Source organism: Cherax quadricarinatus, chromosome 7 (assembly GCF_038502225.1).
Source record: "Cherax quadricarinatus isolate ZL_2023a chromosome 7, ASM3850222v1, whole genome shotgun sequence".
NCBI classification, from domain to species: Eukaryota; Metazoa; Arthropoda; class Malacostraca; order Decapoda; family Parastacidae; genus Cherax; species Cherax quadricarinatus.
The window spans coordinates 47,380,779-47,403,712 of record NC_091298.1 but is presented as its reverse complement, the minus strand read 5'-3'; the positions used below and the strand labels follow the sequence as shown (position 1 = coordinate 47,403,712).

The 22,934-nt window shown below is 47.7% G+C and overlaps 1 protein-coding gene across 2 annotated transcripts in view; it reads right to left on the bottom strand.

Moving 5' to 3' along the window:
• Positions 1–22,934, bottom strand: part of LOC128687034 (uncharacterized) — a 197,515-nt gene that overhangs the window by 9,385 nt on the left and 165,196 nt on the right. For both annotated transcript variants that reach the window (XM_070082410.1, XM_070082411.1), the window contains one exon: positions 10,071–10,187. In XM_070082410.1, coding sequence (XP_069938511.1) covers positions 10,071–10,187 — 117 coding nt within the window. The remainder of the gene's footprint in view (positions 1–10,070; positions 10,188–22,934) is intronic.

Genomic DNA, 22,934 nt, shown 5'->3' with positions numbered 1-22,934 from the left:
ACAGACTGGGCATTCGGCCATAGATCTGCAATATTTCGCTGGGTGACCAAAACGCCAGCAATTTCTACATTGTTGCGGTGTAGGTATCACCTTTCGAACTTGTAACCGATGTCCCGGGACATATACAGAGGACGGGAGTTCTCGGCTGTCAAAAGTTAAACGAGCCACATTGCAAGGGTAATGTCTCCGCCCCCGGGCAGGAAGGACATAAGTGTCTACTTTGAGGATTGGGAGATCCTGGAGTTCCAGCTGTTCAAAAATGTCATTGCCACATGACTGGAAATTCTGTTGGACTATGGTATGGGGCAGAATGACAGTACCATTACAAGAATTGAGAGAAAGATGTTTTTCAATAGTGATAGTAGTATCGATATTCGAAAGGAGAGAAAGATCATGAGCTTGGGTAGCATTCTGGACAGTGACGATGCGCGTACCGCTCTTGAGAGCATGAAATGAAATATCTCTGCCAACATGACGCAGGAGCACTTTGCCAATACTATGGTCAGAAAGGTAGGCAGAAGAAGAAGTCGGTCTTAAAGTAAAGAATTTAGTCCATTGTGTGGTCCGAAACTGAGCGTGGAGAGGGAGTGCTTGACATGTCGGTCTTTTCCGAGTAGAATGGGAAGGTAACGAAGGAGCATCATCAGGAGATTGACGTTGGCGTTTAGGAGTAGGACCGGAGTTGGTCCGGCGTGAAATGGGCGGGCGATTCGAAAATTGCCGTACCGTAGAGGGAGAAGCCGGAAGCATAGTCAAAGGAGAGCGGAGTTCAGACAAATCGAAGGAGTCAGTCGAAGCCCCGGTACCTGAAGCGGGTGAGGAAACAGCACCAGCAAGAGGTACAGGGGCATCAGGAGTGTCCGAAGAGTGGTCTAAACACAAGGCAGGGTCAGAATGGGGTGCGGTATCAAGAAGGGGCCCGGGGGTAGTGAGTTCATGGACTAGGGCTGCCATGGTTAGGTTACTCCTTTGCTTTTTGTTTTTAAGAAAAAAAAGAAAGAAGAAAAGAAAATAAAAATAAAAAAAGAATAAAAAAAGGGGGGAGCGGGAGGAATAGTTCCCAGGAGGAATGAAAGGGCCGGAAACCTCCCTCCGCGCCCAAGAGGACCTCAACACCGCTAGTAGCGCAGATGCAGCATGGAACCCGTGCCATACCCTACCCTTCATGCCAGTAAACCAGCAATCCGGGATAGCAACCTCACATCTGCCGAGCTACCTCAGTGGACAAAAGAGAGGGCGGCCGGATATCCGCCACAAAGCATACCTCCTTCGGCCACCACCCCCGGAATCCGAAAGGTGGCTTCCAGAGATACACCCATCGCCCGAAAGACACCCAAAGCTACTCCGGGATACCGGAGAGGGATCGGGACATCCCCAGGCAATCCAGATTCCACGGCAAACTACGCCACCGCAAAGAACCTCAACGGAATGGGATGGACCCCGGTGTCCTTTCCCCTACGTAGGAACTAGCGCGCCTGTGGGAGAAATCCCAAAGGCCAAAAAGAGGAAGGGCAAAAGGGAGGGGTGAGGAGGAGGAGGAATGGAAAAAGGGGAGGGGAGAATGGGGGGTAATTAGGTTCGGTCTGAGGAAGAAGACCGACAGGGCTAATTCCTCAGACCAAGAGCCTCTTCACCACGCCAAGGAGCCCCCCTTGAAGAGGGGAAGCATCACGAGCGGTGTTCCACAGGGGTCAGTGTTGGGCCCCCTGTTGTTCACAATCTACATAAACGACACTGATGAGGGCATAAAGAGCGACATAAGCAAGTTTGCCGATGACACCAAAATAGGCCGTCGAATTCATTCTGACGAGGACATTAGAGCACTCCAGGAAGATTTGAATAGACTGATGCAGTGGTCGGAGAAGTGGCAGATGCAGTTTAATATAGACAAATGCAAAGTTCTAAATGTTGGACAGGACAATAACCATGCCACATATAAACTAAATAATGTAGATCTTAATATTACGGATTGCGAAAAAGATTTAGGAGTCCTGGTTAACAGTAATCTGAAACCAAGACAACAGTGCATAAGTGTTCGCAATAAAGCTAACAGAATCCTTGGCTTCATATCAAGAAGCATAAATAATAGGAGTCCTCAGGTTGTTCTTCAACTCTATACATCCTTGGTTAGGCCTCATTTAGATTATGCTGCACAGTTTTGGTCACCGTATTATAGAATGGATATAAATGCTCTGGAAAACATACAAAGGAGGATGACAAAGTTGATCCCATGTATCAGAAATCTACCCTATGAGGATAGACTGAGGTTCCTGAATCTGCACTCTCTAGAAAGGAGTAGAATATGGGGGGATATGATTGAGGTGTATAAATGGAAGACAGGAATAAATAAAGGGGATGTAAATAACGTGCTGAAAATATCTAGCCTAGACAGGACTCGTAGCAATGGTTTTAAGTTGGAAAAATTCAGATTTAGGAAGGATATAGGAAAGCACTGGTTTGGTAATAGAGTTGTGGATGAGTGGAACAAACTCCCAAGTACAGTTATTGAGGCTAAAACGTTGTGTTGTTTTAAAAATAGGTTAGATAAATACATGAGTGGGTGTGGGTGGGTGAGTTGGACCTGACTTAGCTTGTGCTACTAGGTCAGTTGTCGTGTTTCTTCCTTAAGTGAATGTGACCTGCCCTGACTAGGTTGGGGCATTGGCTTAAGCCGGTAGGAGACTTGGACCTGCCTCGCATGGGCCAGTAGGCCTGCTGCAGTGTTCCTTCTTTCTTATGTTCTTATGATCGTAAAGGTTTTGAGTGCTGGGAACTTGAACATCAATCAGGCTTGTGAGAGTGCACTAATTCTGATTTTTATATATAAAAAAAGCAACTGCTCCCCTCAAGGTAGGTTCCTTGATGCTGGTGAGGGGCTCTTGATCTAGGGAATTAGATTTGTGCTCCGGTTCCCTGTATTGAGTCTGAATACCTTCCACCCCCCTACATGCGTTATATAATCCTACGGGTTTAGCGCTCCCCCATGATTATAATATTAATAATATAAAAAACTGAATACATCAGCAGTGTTTTGTTAACTTATTCATACGATAGTTACACAATGGAAACAAAAGCTAGCTATGTTTCCCTGTTATATTCCATCACGCAGGATGAGGCTCATGCAAAGTGTTGAATACACAAATGGTCCAAGTCGGACCGAAACGTCGTCGTAAGCTTCTCTCTTTTATGTGCGAGTTATTTGTGTATCGTTCCAGTCACGGTATTGTGCCTTTTTTGTTATTTAAAGTGTTGAAATTTGTCAACCTGAGCTGGAAAACTTCCCTGAGTAGAGCAACGTAGATCAGAGTGGAGACAAGCTTTCTTTATGGTTCGTGTTGTTAGAGTCTGAGCAAGTAACATTAATAAAGGGATCCATGGGAACAGGTTAGCGGGACTTGAGTCCTGGAGGTGAAAAGTACAGCATCAAACCATACCACTGGTGGGGTTTGAACCCGCGGTCAGAGCGTTACTTAAGTTGTGATGTCGGTGCACTTCTGGCAAGACAGATACGGAATGAAAGAAGGTGAATATATTTAATTTTCCGGGTTACCTTAGCTTGCTGGGAGACAGCCGGAGTGATCAAAAATGAAGTGACTTAATAATGTGTCAGGACGTACCCGAAACACCGTCTAGATTTTTCTCTCGAAAGTCTAAGTTATTCGTGATCCAATTATATTTATTATTATTATTATTATTATTTTTAATGCAACGGCCGTCTCCCACTGAGGCAGGGTGACCTAAAATGAAAAACGAAAGTTTATCTTTTACAATTAGTAACATATACAGGAGAAGGTGTTCCTGGCCCCTTGCTGCCGACATATTAGTCTCCTCTTAACACACGGAGGAAGAATTCTTCTCCACTTCACCACGGAGAATAATTATTATTGTTATTAATATTACTGGGGAATGTTAATGTAGGTGTTATACAGTACCTGGGGAATGTTAATGTAGGTGTTATACAGTACCTGGGGAATGTTAATGTAGGTGTTATACAGTACCTGGGGAATGTTAATGTAGGTGTTATACAGTACCTGGGGAATGTTAATGTAGGTGTTATACAGTACCTGGGGAATGTTAATGTAGGTGTTATACAGTACCTGGGGAATGTTAATGTAGGTGTTATACAGTACCTGGGGAATGTTAATGTAGGTGTTATACAGTACCTGGGGAATGTTAATGTAGGTGTTATACAGTACCTGGGGAATGTTAATGTAGGTGTTATACAGTACCTGGGGAATGTTAATGTAGGTGTTATACAGTACCTGGGGAATGTTAATGTAGGTGTTATACAGTACCTGGGGAATGTTAATGTAGGTGTTATACAGTACCTGGGGAATGTTAATGTAGGTGTTATACAGTACCTGGGGAATGTTAATGTAGGTGTTATACAGTACCTGGGGAATGTTAATGTAGGTGTTATACAGTACCTGGGGAATGTTAATGTAGGTGTTATACAGTACCTGGGGAATGTTAATGTAGGTGTTATACAGTACCTGGGGAATGTTAATGTAGGTGTTATACAGTACCTGGGGAATGTTAATGTAGGTGTTATACAGTACCTGGGGAATGTTAATGTAGGTGTTATACAGTACCTGGGGAATGTTAATGTAGGTGTTATACAGTACCTGGGGAATGTTAATGTAGGTGTTATACAGTACCTGGGGAATGTTAATGTAGGTGTTATACAGTACCTGGGGAATGTTAATGTAGGTGTTATACAGTACCTGGGGAATGTTAATGTAGGTGTTATACAGTACCTGGGGAATGTTAATGTAGGTGTTATACAGTACCTGGGGAATGTTAATGTAGGTGTTATACAGTACCTGGGGAATGTTAATGTAGGTGTTATACAGTACCTGGGGAATGTTAATGTAGGTGTTATACAGTACCTGGGGAATGTTAATGTAGGTGTTATACAGTACCTGGGGAATGTTAATGTAGGTGTTATACAGTACCTGGGGAATGTTAATGTAGGTGTTATACAGTACCTGGGGAATGTTAATGTAGGTGTTATACAGTACCTGGGGAATGTTAATGTAGGTGTTATACAGTACCTGGGGAATGTTAATGTAGGTGTTATACAGTACCTGGGGAATGTTAATGCAGGTGTTATACAGTACCTGGGGAATGTTAATGTAGGTGTTATACAGTACCTGGGGAATGTTAATGTAGGTGTTATACAGTACCTGGGGAATGTTAATGCAGGTGTTATACAGTACCTGGGGAATGTTAATGTAGGTGTTATACAGTACCTGGGGAATGTTAATGTAGGTGTTATACAGTACCTGGGGAATGTTAATGTAGGTGTTATACAGTACCTGGGGAATGTTAATGTAGGTGTTATACAGTACCTGGGGAATGTTAATGTAGGTGTTATACAGTACCTGGGGAATGTTAATGTAGGTGTTATACAGTACCTGGGGAATGTTAATGTAGGTGTTATACAGTACCTGGGGAATGTTAATGTAGGTGTTATACAGTACCTGGGGAATGTTAATGTAGGTGTTATACAGTACCTGGGGAATGTTAATGTAGGTGTTATACAGTACCTGGGGAATGTTAATGCAGGTGTTATACAGTACCTGGGGAATGTTAATGTAGGTGTTATACAGTACCTGGGGAATGTTAATGTAGGTGTTATACAGTACCTGGGGAATGTTAATGTAGGTGTTATACAGTACCTGGGGAATGTTAATGTAGGTGTTATACAGTACCTGGGGAATGTTAATGTAGGTGTTATACAGTACCTGGGGAATGTTAATGTAGGTGTTATACAGTACCTGGGGAATGTTAATGCAGGTGTTATACAGTACCTGGGGAATGTTAATGTAGGTGTTATACAGTACCTGGGGAATGTTAATGTAGGTGTTATACAGTACCTGGGGAATGTTAATGTAGGTGTTATACAGTACCTGGGGAATGTTAATGTAGGTGTTATACAGTACCTGGGGAATGTTAATGTAGGTGTTATACAGTACCTGGGGAATGTTAATGCAGGTGTTATACAGTACCTGGGGAATGTTAATGTAGGTGTTATACAGTACCTGGGGAATGTTAATGTAGGTGTTATACAGTGCCTGGGGAATGTTAATGTAGGTGTTATACAGTACCTGGGGAATGTTAATGCAGGTGTTATACAGTACCTGGGGAATGTTAATGTAGGTGTTATACAGTACCTGGGGAATGTTAATGCAGGTGTTATACAGTACCTGGGGAATGTTAATGTAGGTGTTATACAGTACCTGGGGAATGTTAATGTAGGTGTTATACAGTACCTGGGGAATGTTAATGCAGGTGTTATACAGTACCTGGGGAATGTTAATGCAGGTGTTATACAGTACCTGGGGAATGTTAATGTAGGTGTTATACAGTACCTGGGGAATGTTAATGTAGGTGTTATACAGTGCCTGGGGAATGTTAATGTAGGTGTTATACAGTACCTGGGGAATGTTAATGTAGGTGTTATACAGTACCTGGGGAATGTTAATGCAGGTGTTATACAGTACCTGGGGAATGTTAATGCAGGTGTTATACAGTGCCTGGGGAATGTTAATGTAGGTGTTATACAGTACCTGGGGAATGTTAATGCAGGTGTTATACAGTACCTGGGGAATGTTAATGTAGGTGTTATACAGTACCTGGGGAATGTTAATGTAGGTGTTATACAGTACCTGGGGAATGTTAATGCAGGTGTTATACAGTACCTGGGGAATGTTAATGTAGGTGTTATACAGTACCTGGGGAATGTTAATGCAGGTGTTATACAGTACCTGGGGAATGTTAATGTAGGTGTTATACAGTACCTGGGGAATGTTAATGTAGGTGTTATACAGTACCTGGGGAATGTTAATGTAGGTGTTATACAGTACCTGGGGAATGTTAATGCAGGTGTTATACAGTACCTGGGGAATGTTAATGCAGGTGTTATACAGTACCTGGGGAATGTTAATGTAGGTGTTATACAGTACCTGGGGAATGTTAATGTAGGTGTTATACAGTACCTGGGGAATGTTAATGCAGGTGTTATACAGTACCTGGGGAATGTTAATGCAGGTGTTATACAGTACCTGGGGAATGTTAATGCAGGTGTTATACAGTGCCTGGGGAATGTTAATGTAGGTGTTATACAGTACCTGGGGAATGTTAATGCAGGTGTTATACAGTACCTGGGGAATGTTAATGCAGGTGTTATACAGTACCTGGGGAATGTTAATGTAGGTGTTATACAGTACCTGGGGAATGTTAATGCAGGTGTTATACAGTACCTGGGGAATGTTAATGCAGGTGTTATACAGTACCTGGGGAATGTTAATGCAGGTGTTATACAGTACCTGGGGAATGTTAATGCAGGTGTTATACAGTGCCTGGGGAATGAGAAATTTTATCCAAGGAATTTTAAGGTAGCTACAGTACCTCAGATAATGACTAAGACTCGCGTCTGGAAACACTCGTCTTGTTTCCTGACATACCTTACCTAACCTAACCTCGGTACCACATACCTCTGCACTTGCGTCAGGAAACGAACATTGTTGACCTGTGAATCATAGCAGTGAAAGTGTACAAGACTTGGTGGTGTTACCTGGAGAGTAGGGAGTATACTGGAGAGGGGAGTATATTGGAGAGGGGAGTATACTGGAGAGGGGAGTATACTGGAGAGGGGAGTATACTGGAGAGAGGAATATACTGGAGGGGGGTATACTGAAGAGGGGGAATATACTGGAGAGGGGAGCATACTGGAGAGAGGAGTATACTGGAGAGGGAGTATACTGGAGAGGGGAATATACTGGAGAGGGGAGTATACTGAAGAGGGGAGTATACTGGAGAGAGGAGTATACTGGAGAGGGTAGTATATTGGAGAGGGGAGTATACTGGAGAGGAGAGTATACTGGAGAGGGTAGTATACTGGAGAGGGGAGTATACTGGAGAGGGGAGTATACTGGAGAGGGGAATATACTGGAGAGGGGAGTATACTGAAGAGGGGGAATATACTGGAGAGGGGAGTATACTGGAGAGGTTTTTGAGTATCAACACCTCCACGGCCCGGTCTGTGACCAGGCTTAGTGACTATCTTACCCTGGTGGTGTTAGTGACTATCTTACTTTGGTGGTGTTAGCAACTATCTTACCATGGTGGTGTTAATAACTATTTTACCATGGTGGTGTTAGTAACTATCTTACCATGGTGGTGTTAGTGACTATCTTACCATGGTGGAGTTAGTGACTATCTTACCCTGGTGGTGTTAGTGACTATCTTACTTTGGTGGTGTTAGTAACTATCTTACCATGGTGGTGTTAGTGACTATCTTACCATGGTAGTGTTAGTAACTATCTTACCCTGGTGGTGTTAGTGACTATCTTACTTTGGTGGTGTTAGTAACTATCTTACCATGGTGGTGTTAGTAACTATCTTACCATGGTGGTGTTAGTAACTATCTTACCATGGTGGTGTTAGTAACTATCTTACCATGGTGGTGTTAGTAACTATCTTACCATGGTGGTGTTAGTAACTATCTTACCATGGTGGTGTTAGTGACTATCTTACCATGGTGGTGTTAGCAACTATCTTACCATGATGGTGTTAGTAACTATCTTACTATGGTGGTGTTAGTGACTATCTTACTCTGGTAGTTAGTAACTATCTTACTCTGGTAGTGTTAGTGACTATATTACCATGGTGGTGTTAATGACTATCTTACTCTGGTAGTGTTAGTGACTATCTTACCATGGTAGTATTAGTAACTATCTTACCATGGTGGTGTTAGTGACTATCTTACTCTGGTAGTGTTAGTGACTATCTTACCATGGTGGTGTTAGTGACTATCTTACCATGGTGGTTTTAGTAACTATCTTACCATGGTGGTGTTAGTGACTATCTTACCATGGTGGCGTTAGTAACTATCTTACCATGGTGGTGTTAGTGACGATGGTGGTGTTAGTGACTATCTTACTCTGGTAGTGTTAGTAACTATCTTACCACGGTGGTGTTAGTGACTATCTTACCATGGTGGTGTTAGTGACTATCTTACCATGGTGGTGTTAGTAACTATCTTACCATGGTGGTGTTAGTAACTATCTTACCATGGTGGTGTTAGTGACTATCTTACCATGGTGGTGTTAGTAACTATCTTACCATGGTGGTGTTAGTGACTATCTTACCATGGTGGTGTTAATAACTATCTTACCATGGTGGTTAGTAACTATCTTACTATGGTGGTGTTAGTAACTATCTTACCATGGTGATGGTGTTAGTAACTATCTTACCCTGGGGTCTCAGGAACTATCTTACCCTGGGGTCTCAAGAACTATTGTACCCTGGAGTCTCAGGAACTATCTTACCTGGAGTTTATCTGGAGAGAGTTCCGGGGGTCAACGCCCCCGCGGCCCGGTCTGTCACCAGGCCTCCTGGTGGATCAGAGCCTGATCAACCAGGCTGTTGCTGCTGGCTGCACGCAAACCAACGTACGAGCCACAGCCCGGCTGGTCAGGAACCGACTTTAGGTACCCTGCGGTCTCAAGAACTAACTTACCCTGGGGTCTCAGGAACTACCTTACCCTGGGGTCTCAGGAACTATCTTACCCTGGGGTCTCAGGAACTATTACCCTGGGGTCTCAGGAACTGCCTTACCGTGGGGTTTCAGAAACTATCTTACCCTGGGGCCTCAAGAACTATCTTACCCTGGGGTTTCAGGAACTACCTTACCCTGGGGTATCAGGAACTATCTTACCCTGGGGTCTCAGGAGCTATCTTACCCTGGGGTCTCAGGAACTAGCGTACCCTGGGGTCTCAGGAACTATCTTACCCTGGGATCTCAGGAACTATCTTACCCTGGGGTCTCAGGAACTATCTTACCCTGGGGTCTCAAGAACTATCTTACCCTGGGGTTTCAGGAACTATCTTACCCTGGGGTCTCAGGAACTATTCCCCTGGGGTCTCAGGAACTACCTCACCCTGGGGTTTCGGAAACTATCTTACCCTGGGGTCTCAGGAACTATCGTACCCTGGGGTCTCAGGAACTACCTTACCCTGGGGTCTCAAGAACTATCTTACCCTGGCGTCTCAGGAACTCTTACCCTGGGGGTCTTAGTAAAGTGCTGTATGAGGGTGGGAATGAGAGATGATGTCAGGTCGACGAGCTTGACGTCTGACACTTCCAGTGACGTCAGTCGTTCCTCCATCTCTCTGCTCACCTGCAACAAACAACAGTAAAGTTGGGTATCTGTATTGTTTAAACAATTCACCTACACAGTAAGCTTCCTCAGTCAAATATAGGAGCAGCTGTAGTGGTGAAAGATGATGTAATCAATCCATCAACTTTGGAGAAAAAGGGATCTGAGGTGGTCAGTCCCTGAGCCAGGAGAAGAGTTCAACTCCATGGTCTGGAACACCGCAACAATGCGTGTGGAAGCAAGCCTATATACCGAGAGGTGTGTGTATGTCAGTGTATTATATATCAGGTACGTATGTCACTATATGTACACTGAGATTCACCGAGAGGTGTATCTCTGTGTAAATATATACCGATATGTGTATCTCAGTGTATATATACTGAGATGTGTATTTCTCAGTGTATATATACTGATATATGTGTATCTCAGTGCATATACACTGAGGTGTGCATCAGTGTATATACACTAAGAGGTACGTATCTTCCACTATATAAACAGTTTAATTTAATCCTTAATAAAGGTATCATTATAAGTACTATGTGTGACTGGTGACGTACAGCAGACACAGCCTTAATAACTCTTGTGGTCGAACCTTTAAACCCAGTAAAGCAGGCAACCTAGTTTATTGGCTTTACTGTTCATTGTCTTGTGTTATTGTTCAGTGTCTTGGTTTTTCTCCCTGATATAAGTGGGTGGAGCTGCCTCCCTGCTGATGTCAGTGGGTGGTGTTGCCTCCTTGTTGATGTCAGTGGGTGGTGTTGCCTCCTTGTTGATGTCAGTGGGTGGTGCTGCCTCCCTGTTGATGTCAGTGGGTGCTGCTTCCTCCCCGTTGATGTCAGTGGGTGATTCTGCCTCCCTGATGTCAGTGAGTAGTGCTGCCTCCCTGTTGATGTCAGTGGATAGTGCTGCCTCCCTGTTGATGTCAGTGGGCAGTGCTGCCTCCCTGTTGAAGTCAGTGGGTACTGCTGCCTCCTTGTTGATGTCAGTGGGTACTGCTGCGTCCCTGTTAATGTCAGTGAGTAGTGCTGCGTCCCTGTTGATGTCAGTGGGTGGTGCTGCCTCCCTGTTAATGTCAGTGAGTAGTGCTGCGTCCCTGTTGATGTCAGTGGGTGGTGCTGCCTCCCTGTTGATGTCAGTGGGTGGTGCTGCCTCCCTGTTAATGTCAGTGAGTAGTGCTGCCTCCCTGTTGAAGTCAGTGGGTACTGCTGCCTCCTTGTTGATGTCAGTGGGTACTGCTGCGTCCCTGTTAATGTCAGTGAGTAGTGCTGCGTCCCTGTTGATGTCAGTGGGTGGTGCTGCCTCCCTGTTGATGTCAGTGGGTGGTGCTGCCTCCCTGTTAATGTCAGTGAGTAGTGCTGCCTCCCTGTTGATGTCAGTGGGTACTGCTGCCTCCCTGTTGATGTCAGTGGGTACTGCTGCCTCCCTGTTAATGTCAGTGGGTAGTGATGCCTCCCCGTTGATGTCAGTGGGTGGTGCTGCCTCCCTGTTAATGTCAGTGGGTAGTGCTGCCTCCCTGTTGATGTCAGTGGGTGGTGCTGCCTCCCTGTTGATATCAGTGGGTAGTGCTGCCTCCCTGTTGATGTCAGTGGGTAGTGCTGCCTCCCTGCTGATGTCAGTGGGTAGTGCTGCCTCCTTGTTGATGTCAGTGGGTAGTGCTGCCTCCCTGTTGATGTCAGTGGGTAGTGCTGCCTCCCTGTTAATGTCAGTGGGTAGTGCTGCCTCCCTGTTGATGTCAGTGGGTAGGGCTGCCTCCCTGTTGATGTCAGTGGGTGGTGCTGCCTCCCTGTTGATGTCAATGGGTAGTGCTGCCTCCCTGTTGATGTCAGTGGGTGGTGCTGCCTCCCTCTTGATGTCAGTGGGTGGTGCTCCTTCCCTTCGATGTCAGTGGGTGGTGCTGCCTCCCTGTTGATGTCAGTGGGTGGTGCTGCCTCCCTATTGATGTTAATGTGTGGTGCTGCCTCACTGTTGACGCTAGTGGGTGGTTCTGCCTCCCTGTTGACGCCAGTGGGTGGTACTGCCTCCCTGTTGATGTCAGTGGGTGGTGCTGCCTCCCTGTTGATGTCAGTTGGTGGTGCTGCCTCCCTGTTGATGTCAGTGGGTGGTGCTGCCTCCCTGTTAATGTCAGTGGGTGGTGCTCCTTCCCTTCGATGTCAGTGGGTGGTGCTGCCTCCCTGTTGATGTCAGTGGGTGGTGCTGCCTCCCTACTGATGTTAATGTGTGGTGCTGCCTCACTGTTGACGTTAGTGGGTGGTTCTGCCTCCCTGTTGACGCCAGTGGGTGGTACTGCCTCCCTGTTGATGTCAGTGGGTGGTGCTGCCTCCCTGTTGATGTCAGTTGGTGGTGCTGCCTCCCTGTTGATGTCAGTGGGTGGTGCTGCCTCCCTGTTAATGTCAGTGGGTGGTGCTGCCTCCCTGGTGATGTTAATGTGTAGTGCTGCCTCCCTGTTGACGTTAGTGAGTGGTACTGCCTCCCTGTTGATGTCAAGGGGTGGTGCTGCCTCCTGTTTATGTCAGTGGGTGGCGTTGCCCCCCTGTTGATGTCAGTGGGTGGTGCTGCCTCCCTGTTGATGTCAGTTGGTGGTGCTGCCTCCCTGTTGATGTCAGTGGGTGGTGCTCCTTCCCTTCGATGTCAGTGGGTGGTGCTGCCTCCCTGTTGATGTCAGTGGGTGGTGCTGCCTCCCTATTGATGTTAATGTGTGGTGCTGCCTCACTGTTGACGCTAGTGGGTGGTTCTGCCTCCCTGTTGACGCCAGTGGGTGGTACTGCCTCCCTGTTGATGTCAGTGGGTGGTGCTGCCTCCCTGTTGATGTCAGTTGGTGGTGCTGCCTCCCTGTTGATGTCAGTGGGTGGTGCTGCCTCCCTGTTGATGTCAGTGGGTGGTGCTCCTTCCCTTCGATGTCAGTGGGTGGTGCTGCCTCCCTGTTGATGTCAGTGGGTGGTGCTGCCTCCCTACTGATGTTAATGTGTGGTGCTGCCTCACTGTTGACGTTAGTGGGTGGTTCTGCCTCCCTGTTGACGCCAGTGGGTGGTACTGCCTCCCTGTTGATGTCAGTGGGTGGTGCTGCCTCCCTGTTGATGTCAGTTGGTGGTGCTGCCTCCCTGTTGATGTCAGTGGGTGGTGCTGCCTCCCTGTTAATGTCAGTGGGTGGTGCTGCCTCCCTGGTGATGTTAATGTGTGGTGCTGCCTCCCTGTTGACGTTAGTGAGTGGTACTGCCTCCCTGTTGATGTCAAGGGGTGGTGCTGCCTCCTGTTTATGTCAGTGGGTGGCGTTGCCCCCCTGTTGATGTCAGTGGGTGGTGCTGCCTCCCTGTTGATGTCAGTTGGTGGTGCTGCCTCCCTGTTGATGTCAGTGGGTGGTGCTGCCTCCCTGTTAATGTCAGTGGGTGGTGCTGCCTCCCTGGTGATGTCAGTGGATGGTGCTGCCTCCCTGTTGATGTTGTGTGGTGCTGCCTCCCTGTTGACGTTAGTGGGTGGTACTGCCTCCCTGTTGATGTCAAAGGGTGGTGCTGCCTCCCTGTTTATGTCAGTGGGTGGCGTTGCTCCCCTGTTGATGTCAGTGGGTGGTGTTGCCTCCCTGTTGATGTCAGTGGGTGGTGCAGCCTCCCTGTTTATGTCAGTGGGTGGTGTTGCCTCCCTGTTGATGTCAGTGGGTGGTGTTGCCTCCCTGCTGATGTCAGTGGGTGGCGCAGCCTCCCTGTTGATGTCAGTGGGTGGTGTTGCCTCCCTGTTGATGTCAGTGGGTAGTGCTGCCTCCCTGTTGATGTCAGTGCGTGGTGCAGCTTCCCTGTTGATGTCAGTGGGTGGTGTTGCTTCCCTGTTGATGTCAGTGGGTGGTGCAGCCTCCCTGTTGATGTCAGTGGGTGGTGCAGCCTCCCTGTTGATGCCAGTGGGTGGTGTTGGCCCCCCTGTTCTTGTCAGTGAGTAGTACTCCCTCACTAGTGACGTCAGTGGATGATGCTGCCTTCCTTCCTTCCGGTGACGTCAGTTTATGATGATTCTTGGTGATGTCAGAGGGTGGTGCTCCCTCCTTGGTGATGTTATGGGATGGGGTTCGAGAGACAGGGAGAGAGAGAGAGAGAGAGAGAGAGAGAGAGAGAGAGAATGATACGAGGAGGTCAGTCAAGGACATCAAGAGGAGAGTCCTGTGGTTCATGACGCAGGAGAGCCCAGTGATAAACATCACAGGTCAGCCACGTGTTAACCTGCAGTCACCATGCTATACTATCATGGGACTACACATGTTTAACTACAATGACCCTCTATTTACCACTGACAGAGTCCAAGGAATCGGCTGTCATCTTCAGGGAGACTCACATAAGAACGAATACTGCAACAGGCCTACTGGCCTATGCGAGGCAGGTCCAATTCTCCCACCGGTTTAAGCCAACGCCTTGACCTAGTCAGGTTAGAAACGTCACTTAAGGGAGGAGCAGTGCATCCGACTTAGTAGCACAAGCTAGTCAGGTCCAACTCACACCCACTCATGTATTTATCCAACCTATTTTTAAAACTACACAACGTCTTAGCTTCTACGACGGTACTTGGGAGTTTGTTCCACTCCTCCACAACTCTATTACCAAACCAGTGCTTTCCTATATCCTTCCTGAATCTGAACTTTTCCAATTTAAAACCACTGCTGCGAGTCCTGTCTATGTCAGATATTTTTAGTACGCTATTTACATCCCCTTTATTAATTCCTGCTTTCCATTTATACACCTCAATCATATCCCCCCTAATTCTACGCCTTTCTAGATAGTGCAGATTCAGGGCCCTCAGTCTGTCCTCATAGGGAAGATTTCTGATACATGGGATCAACTTTGTCATCCCCTCTACGTTTTCCAGTGCATTTATATCCATTCTGTAATACGGTGACCAAAACCGCGCAGCATAATCTAAACGAGGCCTAACCAAGGATATATAGAGTTGAAGAACAACCTGATGGTTTCTATTACTTATACTTAGCTTTATTGCGAACACTTATTGTGAACACTTGGCTTCAGATTACTGCTAACCATACCTCCTAAATCTTTTTCGCAATCTGTAATATTAAGATATACATTATTTAATTTATATGTCGCATGGTTATTTTCCTGTCCAACATTTAGAACTTTGCATTTGTCAATATTAAACTGTATCTGCCACTTCTCCGACCACTGTATCAGCCTATTTAAATCATCCTGGAGTTCTCTAATGTCCTCATTAGAATGAATTGGACGATCAATTTTGGTGCCATCAACAAATTTGCTTATGTCGCTATTTATTCCCTCATCTATGTCGTTTATGTAGATTGTGAACAATAAGGGTCCCAACACCTGAGGAACACCGCTCGTGACGTGCCCCCATTCTGATTTCTCCCCATTTATGTAAACTCTCTGCTGCCTATTTGTCAGCCATGCCTCTACCCAGGAAAACATTTCTCCTCTTATTCCGTGTGCCTTAAGTTTTCTCAATAGTTTCTGATGTGGAATTCTATCGAAAGTCTTACTGAAGTTCATGTACACAATATCATATTCATTACCATGATCTACCTCCTCAAATACCTTAGTGAAGAAAGTTATTAAATTCGTAAGACAGGAACGCCCCTTTGTAAAACCGTGTTGAGATTCATTAATCAATTTATGCCGGATGGCTACGAATTGCTTCTGCAATTATTGATTCCACAAATTTTTCCACTATGGAGGTAAGGCTTATTGGTCTATAGTTCTAAGCTGAGGACCTGTCACCTGCCTTGTAAATAGGTATCACATTTGCCATTTTCCACTTATCAGGCACTATGCCAGTTTGTAGTGATATGTTGAAAAGATTAGCCAAAGATTAGTTAAGTTCCTCTTTTAAAACCCTCGCAAACAGTTCAACAGAGCCTGAGGATTTGTTAGGTTTTAATTTCTCTATTTGTCTGAGGACCATGTCGCTAGTTACCCTAATCGTGCACATCGTTACTGTTGTCTCAATAATAATAATAATAATAATAATAATAATAATAATAATAATAATAATAATAAAAATAATAATAATAATAATAATAATAATAATAATAATAATAATAATAATAATAATAATAATAATAATAATAATAATAGTTTATTATAAAATTGGAGAATGAGGGAAAGCGGTGGTTGGTGTGGTGAGAGTTGCGTAAGAAACAGGTTAGTGAAGGGAGGCTGGTAGGGCAGAGGAAGCATGTCTTGTGCTAGCACACTCGACTCTAACTTACCCTTCATGCTTGCTGATACCAGTGGTCTTGTTACCTTACGTATCCATCAGTACTATGTTATTTCGGTACTGGCGGTTGATAATACGTAAATATATATATGTATATGTACGGTAACACAACTTAGAATAACAAATGCTACGTTTTTTGTAGCTCTTTAGATTGCCAGAAGTCAATATTATGAAGTTAAAATATTGACACACACAGGTACCATACATAGCTTTGAGAACAGGTATGATACAACTCATGGAGCACGGAGTGAGTGTTCCTAGTGGCGGCCAGTGAAGAGGCGGGGCCAGGAGCTATGGATCGACCCTTGCAACCACAATTGGGTGAGTGCATACACACACACGTAAGTTAAGGAGTCATTCACGACACTATATACCATGTACGTAAGGCCCATATTGGAGTACGCAGCACTAGTCTGGAACCCACACCTGTTCAAATACGTTATGAAATTAGAGAAAGTGCAAAGGTTTGCAACAAATCTTACGAGGAGAAGTTAAAGGAAATCAACCTGATGACACTGGAGGACGGGAGGAATAGAGAGGACAAGATAAAGACATATAAAATACTAAGTGGAACTGACAAGATGGATAGGGACAGAATGTTCCAGAGATAGGACAGTAACAAGGGATCACAAATAGAAGTTGAAAACTCAGATGAGTCACAGGGATGTTAGGAAGTATTTTTTTTTTCAGTCACAGAGTTGTCAGGAAGTGGAACAATCTGGAAAGTGATATAGGATCCATACATAGCCTTAAGAAAAGATACGATAAAGTTCTTGGAGCAGGGAGAAGACATAGTAGAGACCAGCGAAGAGGCGGGGTCAGGAGCTGTGTCTCGACCCCTGCAACCACAAACAGGCGAGTACACACACACGTCAGGTGGAGTTGAGCGTGGTGTCTGCGTGTACTTCTCCTGATCAACAGATTACTTCAGTTTCTCCTAAGTACTTATTTCAGTGTCCCTACGAAATTTTGCAGAGCCTAGCATAAGAAACTGAGAGATGTAGAGGATCTTTTGCTGGTTTGTTGTAGCTACAGTAGTGACGTTGATGTCACTCCTGGTGAGCCTGGATTGACTACTCCACTACATGGGAGTACTAAATGCTTACAGTGGGAGTGGCATGTCGGATGGAAGAGCACTGCATCTATAGTGCTCCATGAAAATGGAGGGAGGATGGAGACATATGCAAGCTTGTGTGATGTGAGAGCGTTACTTCTTGAGAATTTCCAGACTGAATATGCTTAGATTCTTAGGAAAGAATCTAATTACTACTCTCCTGATATGTGGTTGTGGTGAGGTCATGCTTATCAGTGGGCTCTCTATATTTTGAAGAAAAATGTATGACTTGCAGGTGTTATGCAAATTAGGACGTCAAAAAGGAAAGTCTGCCCTCACTCGCAAGCTCCAGAGTGAATCTGAAGGAGCTCAGCGGAAGTGATCCTACTCAGGTCATGGAAATCTAAACATGCAGGGTATATGGCCAACATGTCATTCACACACCCATAACGTTCATGATATAGGAAGATGGAGAGGAATCTTTTTGAAAGTTAACAAAGGGGGGGGGGGCGCTCTGGTGGCCTGGTGGTTAACGCTCTCGCTTCACACGGTGAGGGTCTGGGTTCGATTCCCAGCCAGAGTAGAAACATTGGACGTGTTTCTTTCCACCTGTTGTCTATGTTCCCCATCAGTAAAATGTGTACCTGGGTGTTAGTCGACTGGTGTGCGTCGCATCCTGGGACACTGACCTAACGAGGCCTGGTCACAGACCGAGCCGCGGGGGCGTTGACCCCCGGTAAACCCATAGTTAGTTTAATATCTTTATTATGCACCCCATACCCATCCTGTGGGCGATAGATACCCATATGTGTCTTAATTTTCATCTTGTCGGTATCGTATACCTTACTTGCACAATAATCTTTCTGTTTTAAGGATCTCAGTGAATATGTTGGTCATGATAGCACTCAGACGGCCGCCCAGGGACATGCCAAGTCAATGTTTGAACAAACTGTTCTCATACATGAAGAAGTTAAGTCGAGGCAGAGGAAGCAAGAGGTTAATGTCAGAGGTGAATTTTTACCCAAATTTGTCTACAGAGGTGTTGGTGGGGACGCTGGTGAACACAGTGGTGTTGGTAGGGACGCTGGTGAACACAGAGGTGTTGGTGGGGACGCTGGTGAACACAGAGGTGTTGGTGGGGACGCTGGTGAACACAGTGTTGGTGGGGACGCTGGTGAACACAGAGGTGTTGGTGGGGACGCTGGTGAACACAGAGGTGTTGGTGGGGACGCTGGTGAACACAGTAGTGTTGGTGGGGACGCCGGTGAACACAGTGATGTTGGTGGGGATGCTGGCGAACACAAAGGTGTTGGTGGGGACGCTGGTGAACACAGAGGCGTTGGTGGGGATGCTGGTGAACACAGAGGTGTTGGTGGGGACGCTGATGAACAAAGAGGTGTTGGTGGGAACGCTGGTGAACACAGAGGTGTTGGTGGGGATGCTGGTGAACACAGTCGTTTTTGGTGGAGACGCTGGTGAACACAGAGGTGTTGGTGGGGATGCTGGTGAACACAGAGGTGTTGGTGGGGACGCTGATGAACAAAGAGGTGTTGGTGGGAACGCTGGTGAACACAGAGGTGTTGGTGGGGATGCTGGTGAACACAGTCGTTTTTGGTGGAGACGCTGGTGAACACAGAGGTGTTGGTGGGGATGCTGGTGAACACAGTCGTTTTTGGTGGAGACGCTGGTGAACACAGGTGTTGGTGGGGATGCTGGTGAACACAGAGGTGTTGGTGGGGACGCTGGTGAACACAGAGGTGTTGGTGGGGACGCTGGTGAACACAGTGGTGTTGGTGGGGACGCTGGTAAACACAGAGGTGTTGGTGGGGACGCTGGTGAATACAGCGGTGTTGGTGGAGATGCTGGTGAACACAGTGTTGGTGGGAACGCTGGTGAACACAGAGGTGTTGGTGGGGATGTTGGTGAACACAGAGGTGTTGGTGGGGACGCTGATGAACAAAGAGGTGTTGGTGGGAACGCTGGTGAACACAGAGGTGTTGGTGGGGATGCTGGTGAACACAGTCGTTTTTGGTGGAGACGCTGGTGAACACAGAGGTGTTGGTGGGGATGCTGGTGAACACAGAGGTGTTGGTGGGGACGCTGGTGAACACAGAGGTGTTGGTGGGGACGCTGGTGAACACAGTGGTGTTGGTGGGGACCCTGGTAAACACAGAGGTGTTGGTGGGGACGCTGGTGAATACAGCGGTGTTGGTGGAGATGCTGGTGAACACAGTGTTGGTGGGAACGCTGGTGAACACAGAGGTGTTGGTATGGATGCTGGAGAACACAGAGGTGTTGGTGGGGACGCTGGTGAACACAGAGGTGTTGGTGGGGACGCTGGTGAACACAGAGGTGTTGGTGGGGACGCTGGTGAACACAGAGGTGTTGGTGGGGACGCTGGTGAACACAGAGGTGTTGGTGGGGACGCTGGAGAAAACAGAATTGTTGATGGGGATGCTGGTGAACAAAGTGTTGGTGGGGACGCTGGTGAACACAGGTGTTGGTGGGGACGCTGGTGAACACAGAGGTGTTGGTGGGGACGCTGGTGAACACAGTGGTGTTGGTGGGGACGCTGTTGAACACAGTGGTGTTGGTGGGGACGCTGGTGAACACAGTGGTGTTGGTGGGGACGCTGGTGAACACAGTGGTGTTGGTGGGGACGCTGCTGAACACAGTGGTGTTGGTGGGGGTGCTGGTGAACACAGTGGTGTTGGTGGGGACGCTGGTGAACACAGTGGTGTTGGTGAGGACGCTGATGAACACAGTGGTGTTGGTGGGGACGCTGGTGAACACAGAGGTGTTGGTGGGGACGCTGGTGAACACAGAGGTGTTGGTGGGGACGCTGGTGAACACAGTGGTGTTGGTGGGGACGCTGGTGAACACAGATGTGTTGGTGGGGACGCTGGTGAACACAGTGGTGTTGGTGGGGACGCTGGTGAACACAGTGTTGGTGGGGAAGCTGGTGAACACAGAGGTGTTGGTGGGGACGCTGGTGAACACAGTGGTGTTGGTGGGGACGCTGGTAAACACAGTGGTGTTGGTGGGGACGCTGGCGAACACTGTTGGTGGGGACGGTGGTGAACACAGAGGTGTTGGTATGGACGCTGGTGAACACAGTAGTGTTGGTGGGGACGCTGGTGAACACAGTGTTGGTGGGGACGCTGGTGAACACAGAGGTGTTGGTGGGGACGCTGGTGAACACAGTGGTGTTGGTGGGGAAGCTGGTGAACACAGTGGTGTTGGTGGGAACGCTCGTGAACACAGAGGTGTTGGTGGGGACGCTGGTGAACACAGAGGTGTTGGTGGGGACGCTGGTGAACACAGAGGTGTTGGTGGGGACGCTGGTGAACACAGAGGTGTTGGTGGGGACGCTGGTGAACACAGTGTTGGTGGGGACGCTGGTGAAAACAGAGGTATTGGTGGGGACGCTGGTGAACACAGAGGTGTTGCTGGGGACGCTGGTGAACACAGTAGTGTTGGTGGGGACGCCGGTGAACACAATGATGTTGGTGGGGATGCTGGCGAACACAAAGGTGTTGGTGGGGATGCTGGTGAACACAGTGTTGGTGGGAACGCTGGTGAACACAGAGGTGTTGGTGGGGATGCTTGTGAACACAGAGGTGTTGTTGGGGACGCTGATGAACAAAGAGGTGTTGGTGGGAACGATGGTGAACACAGAGGTGTTGGTGGGGATGCTGGTGAACACAGTCGTTTTTGGTGGAGACGCTGGTGAACACAGAGGTGTTGGTGGGGATGCTGGTGAACACAGTGGTGTTGGTGGGGACGCTGGTAAACACAGAGGTGTTGGTGGGGACGCTGGTGAACACAGAGGTGTTGGTGGGGACGCTGGTGAACACAGAGGTGTTGGTGGGGATGCTGGTGAACACAGTGTTGGTGGGAACGCTGGTGAACACAGAGGTGTTGGTATGGATGCTGGTGAACACAGAGGTGGTGGTGGGGACGCTGGTGAACACAGAGGTGTTGGTGGGGACGCTGGTGAACACAGAGGTGTTGGTGGGGACGCTGGTGAACACAGAAGTGTTGGTGGGGACGCTGGTGAACACAGTGTTGGTGGGGACGCTGGTGAACACAGAGGTGTTGGTGGGGACGCTGGTGAACACAGAGGTGTTGGTGGGGACGCTGGTGAACACAGTAGTGTTGGTGGGGACGCCGGTGAACACAGTGATGTTGGTGGGGATGCTGGCGAACACAAAGGTGTTGGTGGGGACGCTGGTGAACACAGAGGCGTTGGTGGGGATGCTGGTGAACACAGAGGTGTTGGTGGGGACGCTGATGAACAAAGAGGTGTTGGTGGGAACGCTGGTGAACACAGAGGTGTTGGTGGGGATGCTGGTGAACACAGTCGTTTTTGGTGGAGACGCTGGTGAACACAGAGGTGTTGGTGGGGATGCTGGTGAACACAGAGGTGTTGGTGGGGACGCTGATGAACAAAGAGGTGTTGGTGGGAACGCTGGTGAACACAGAGGTGTTGGTGGGGATGCTGGTGAACACAGTCGTTTTTGGTGGAGACGCTGGTGAACACAGAGGTGTTGGTGGGGATGCTGGTGAACACAGTCGTTTTTGGTGGAGACGCTGGTGAACACAGGTGTTGGTGGGGATGCTGGTGAACACAGAGGTGTTGGTGGGGACGCTGGTGAACACAGAGGTGTTGGTGGGGACGCTGGTGAACACAGTGGTGTTGGTGGGGACGCTGGTAAACACAGAGGTGTTGGTGGGGACGCTGGTGAATACAGCGGTGTTGGTGGAGATGCTGGTGAACACAATGTTGGTGGGAACGCTGGTGAACACAGAGGTGTTGGTGGGGATGTTGGTGAACACAGAGGTGTTGGTGGGGACGCTGATGAACAAAGAGGTGTTGGTGGGAACGCTGGTGAACACAGAGGTGTTGGTGGGGATGCTGGTGAACACAGTCGTTTTTGGTGGAGACGCTGGTGAACACAGAGGTGTTGGTGGGGATGCTGGTGAACACAGAGGTGTTGGTGGGGACGCTGGTGAACACAGAGGTGTTGGTGGGGACGCTGGTGAACACAGTGGTGTTGGTGGGGACGCTGGTAAACACAGAGGTGTTGGTGGGGACGCTGGTGAATACAGCGGTGTTGGTGGAGATGCTGGTGAACACAGTGTTGGTGGGAACGCTGGTGAACACAGAGGTGTTGGTATGGATGCTGGAGAACACAGAGGTGTTGGTGGGGACGCTGGTGAACACAGAGGTGTTGGTGGGGACGCTGGTGAACACAGAGGTGTTGGTGGGGACGCTGGTGAACACAGAGGTGTTGGTGGGGACGCTGGTGAACACAGAGGTGTTGGTGGGGACGCTGGAGAAAACAGAATTGTTGATGGGGATGCTGGTGAACAAAGTGTTGGTGGGGACGCTGGTGAACACAGGTGTTGGTGGGGACGCTGGTGAACACAGAGGTGTTGGTGGGGACGTTGGTAAACACAGTGGTGTTGGTGGGGACGCTGTTGAACAC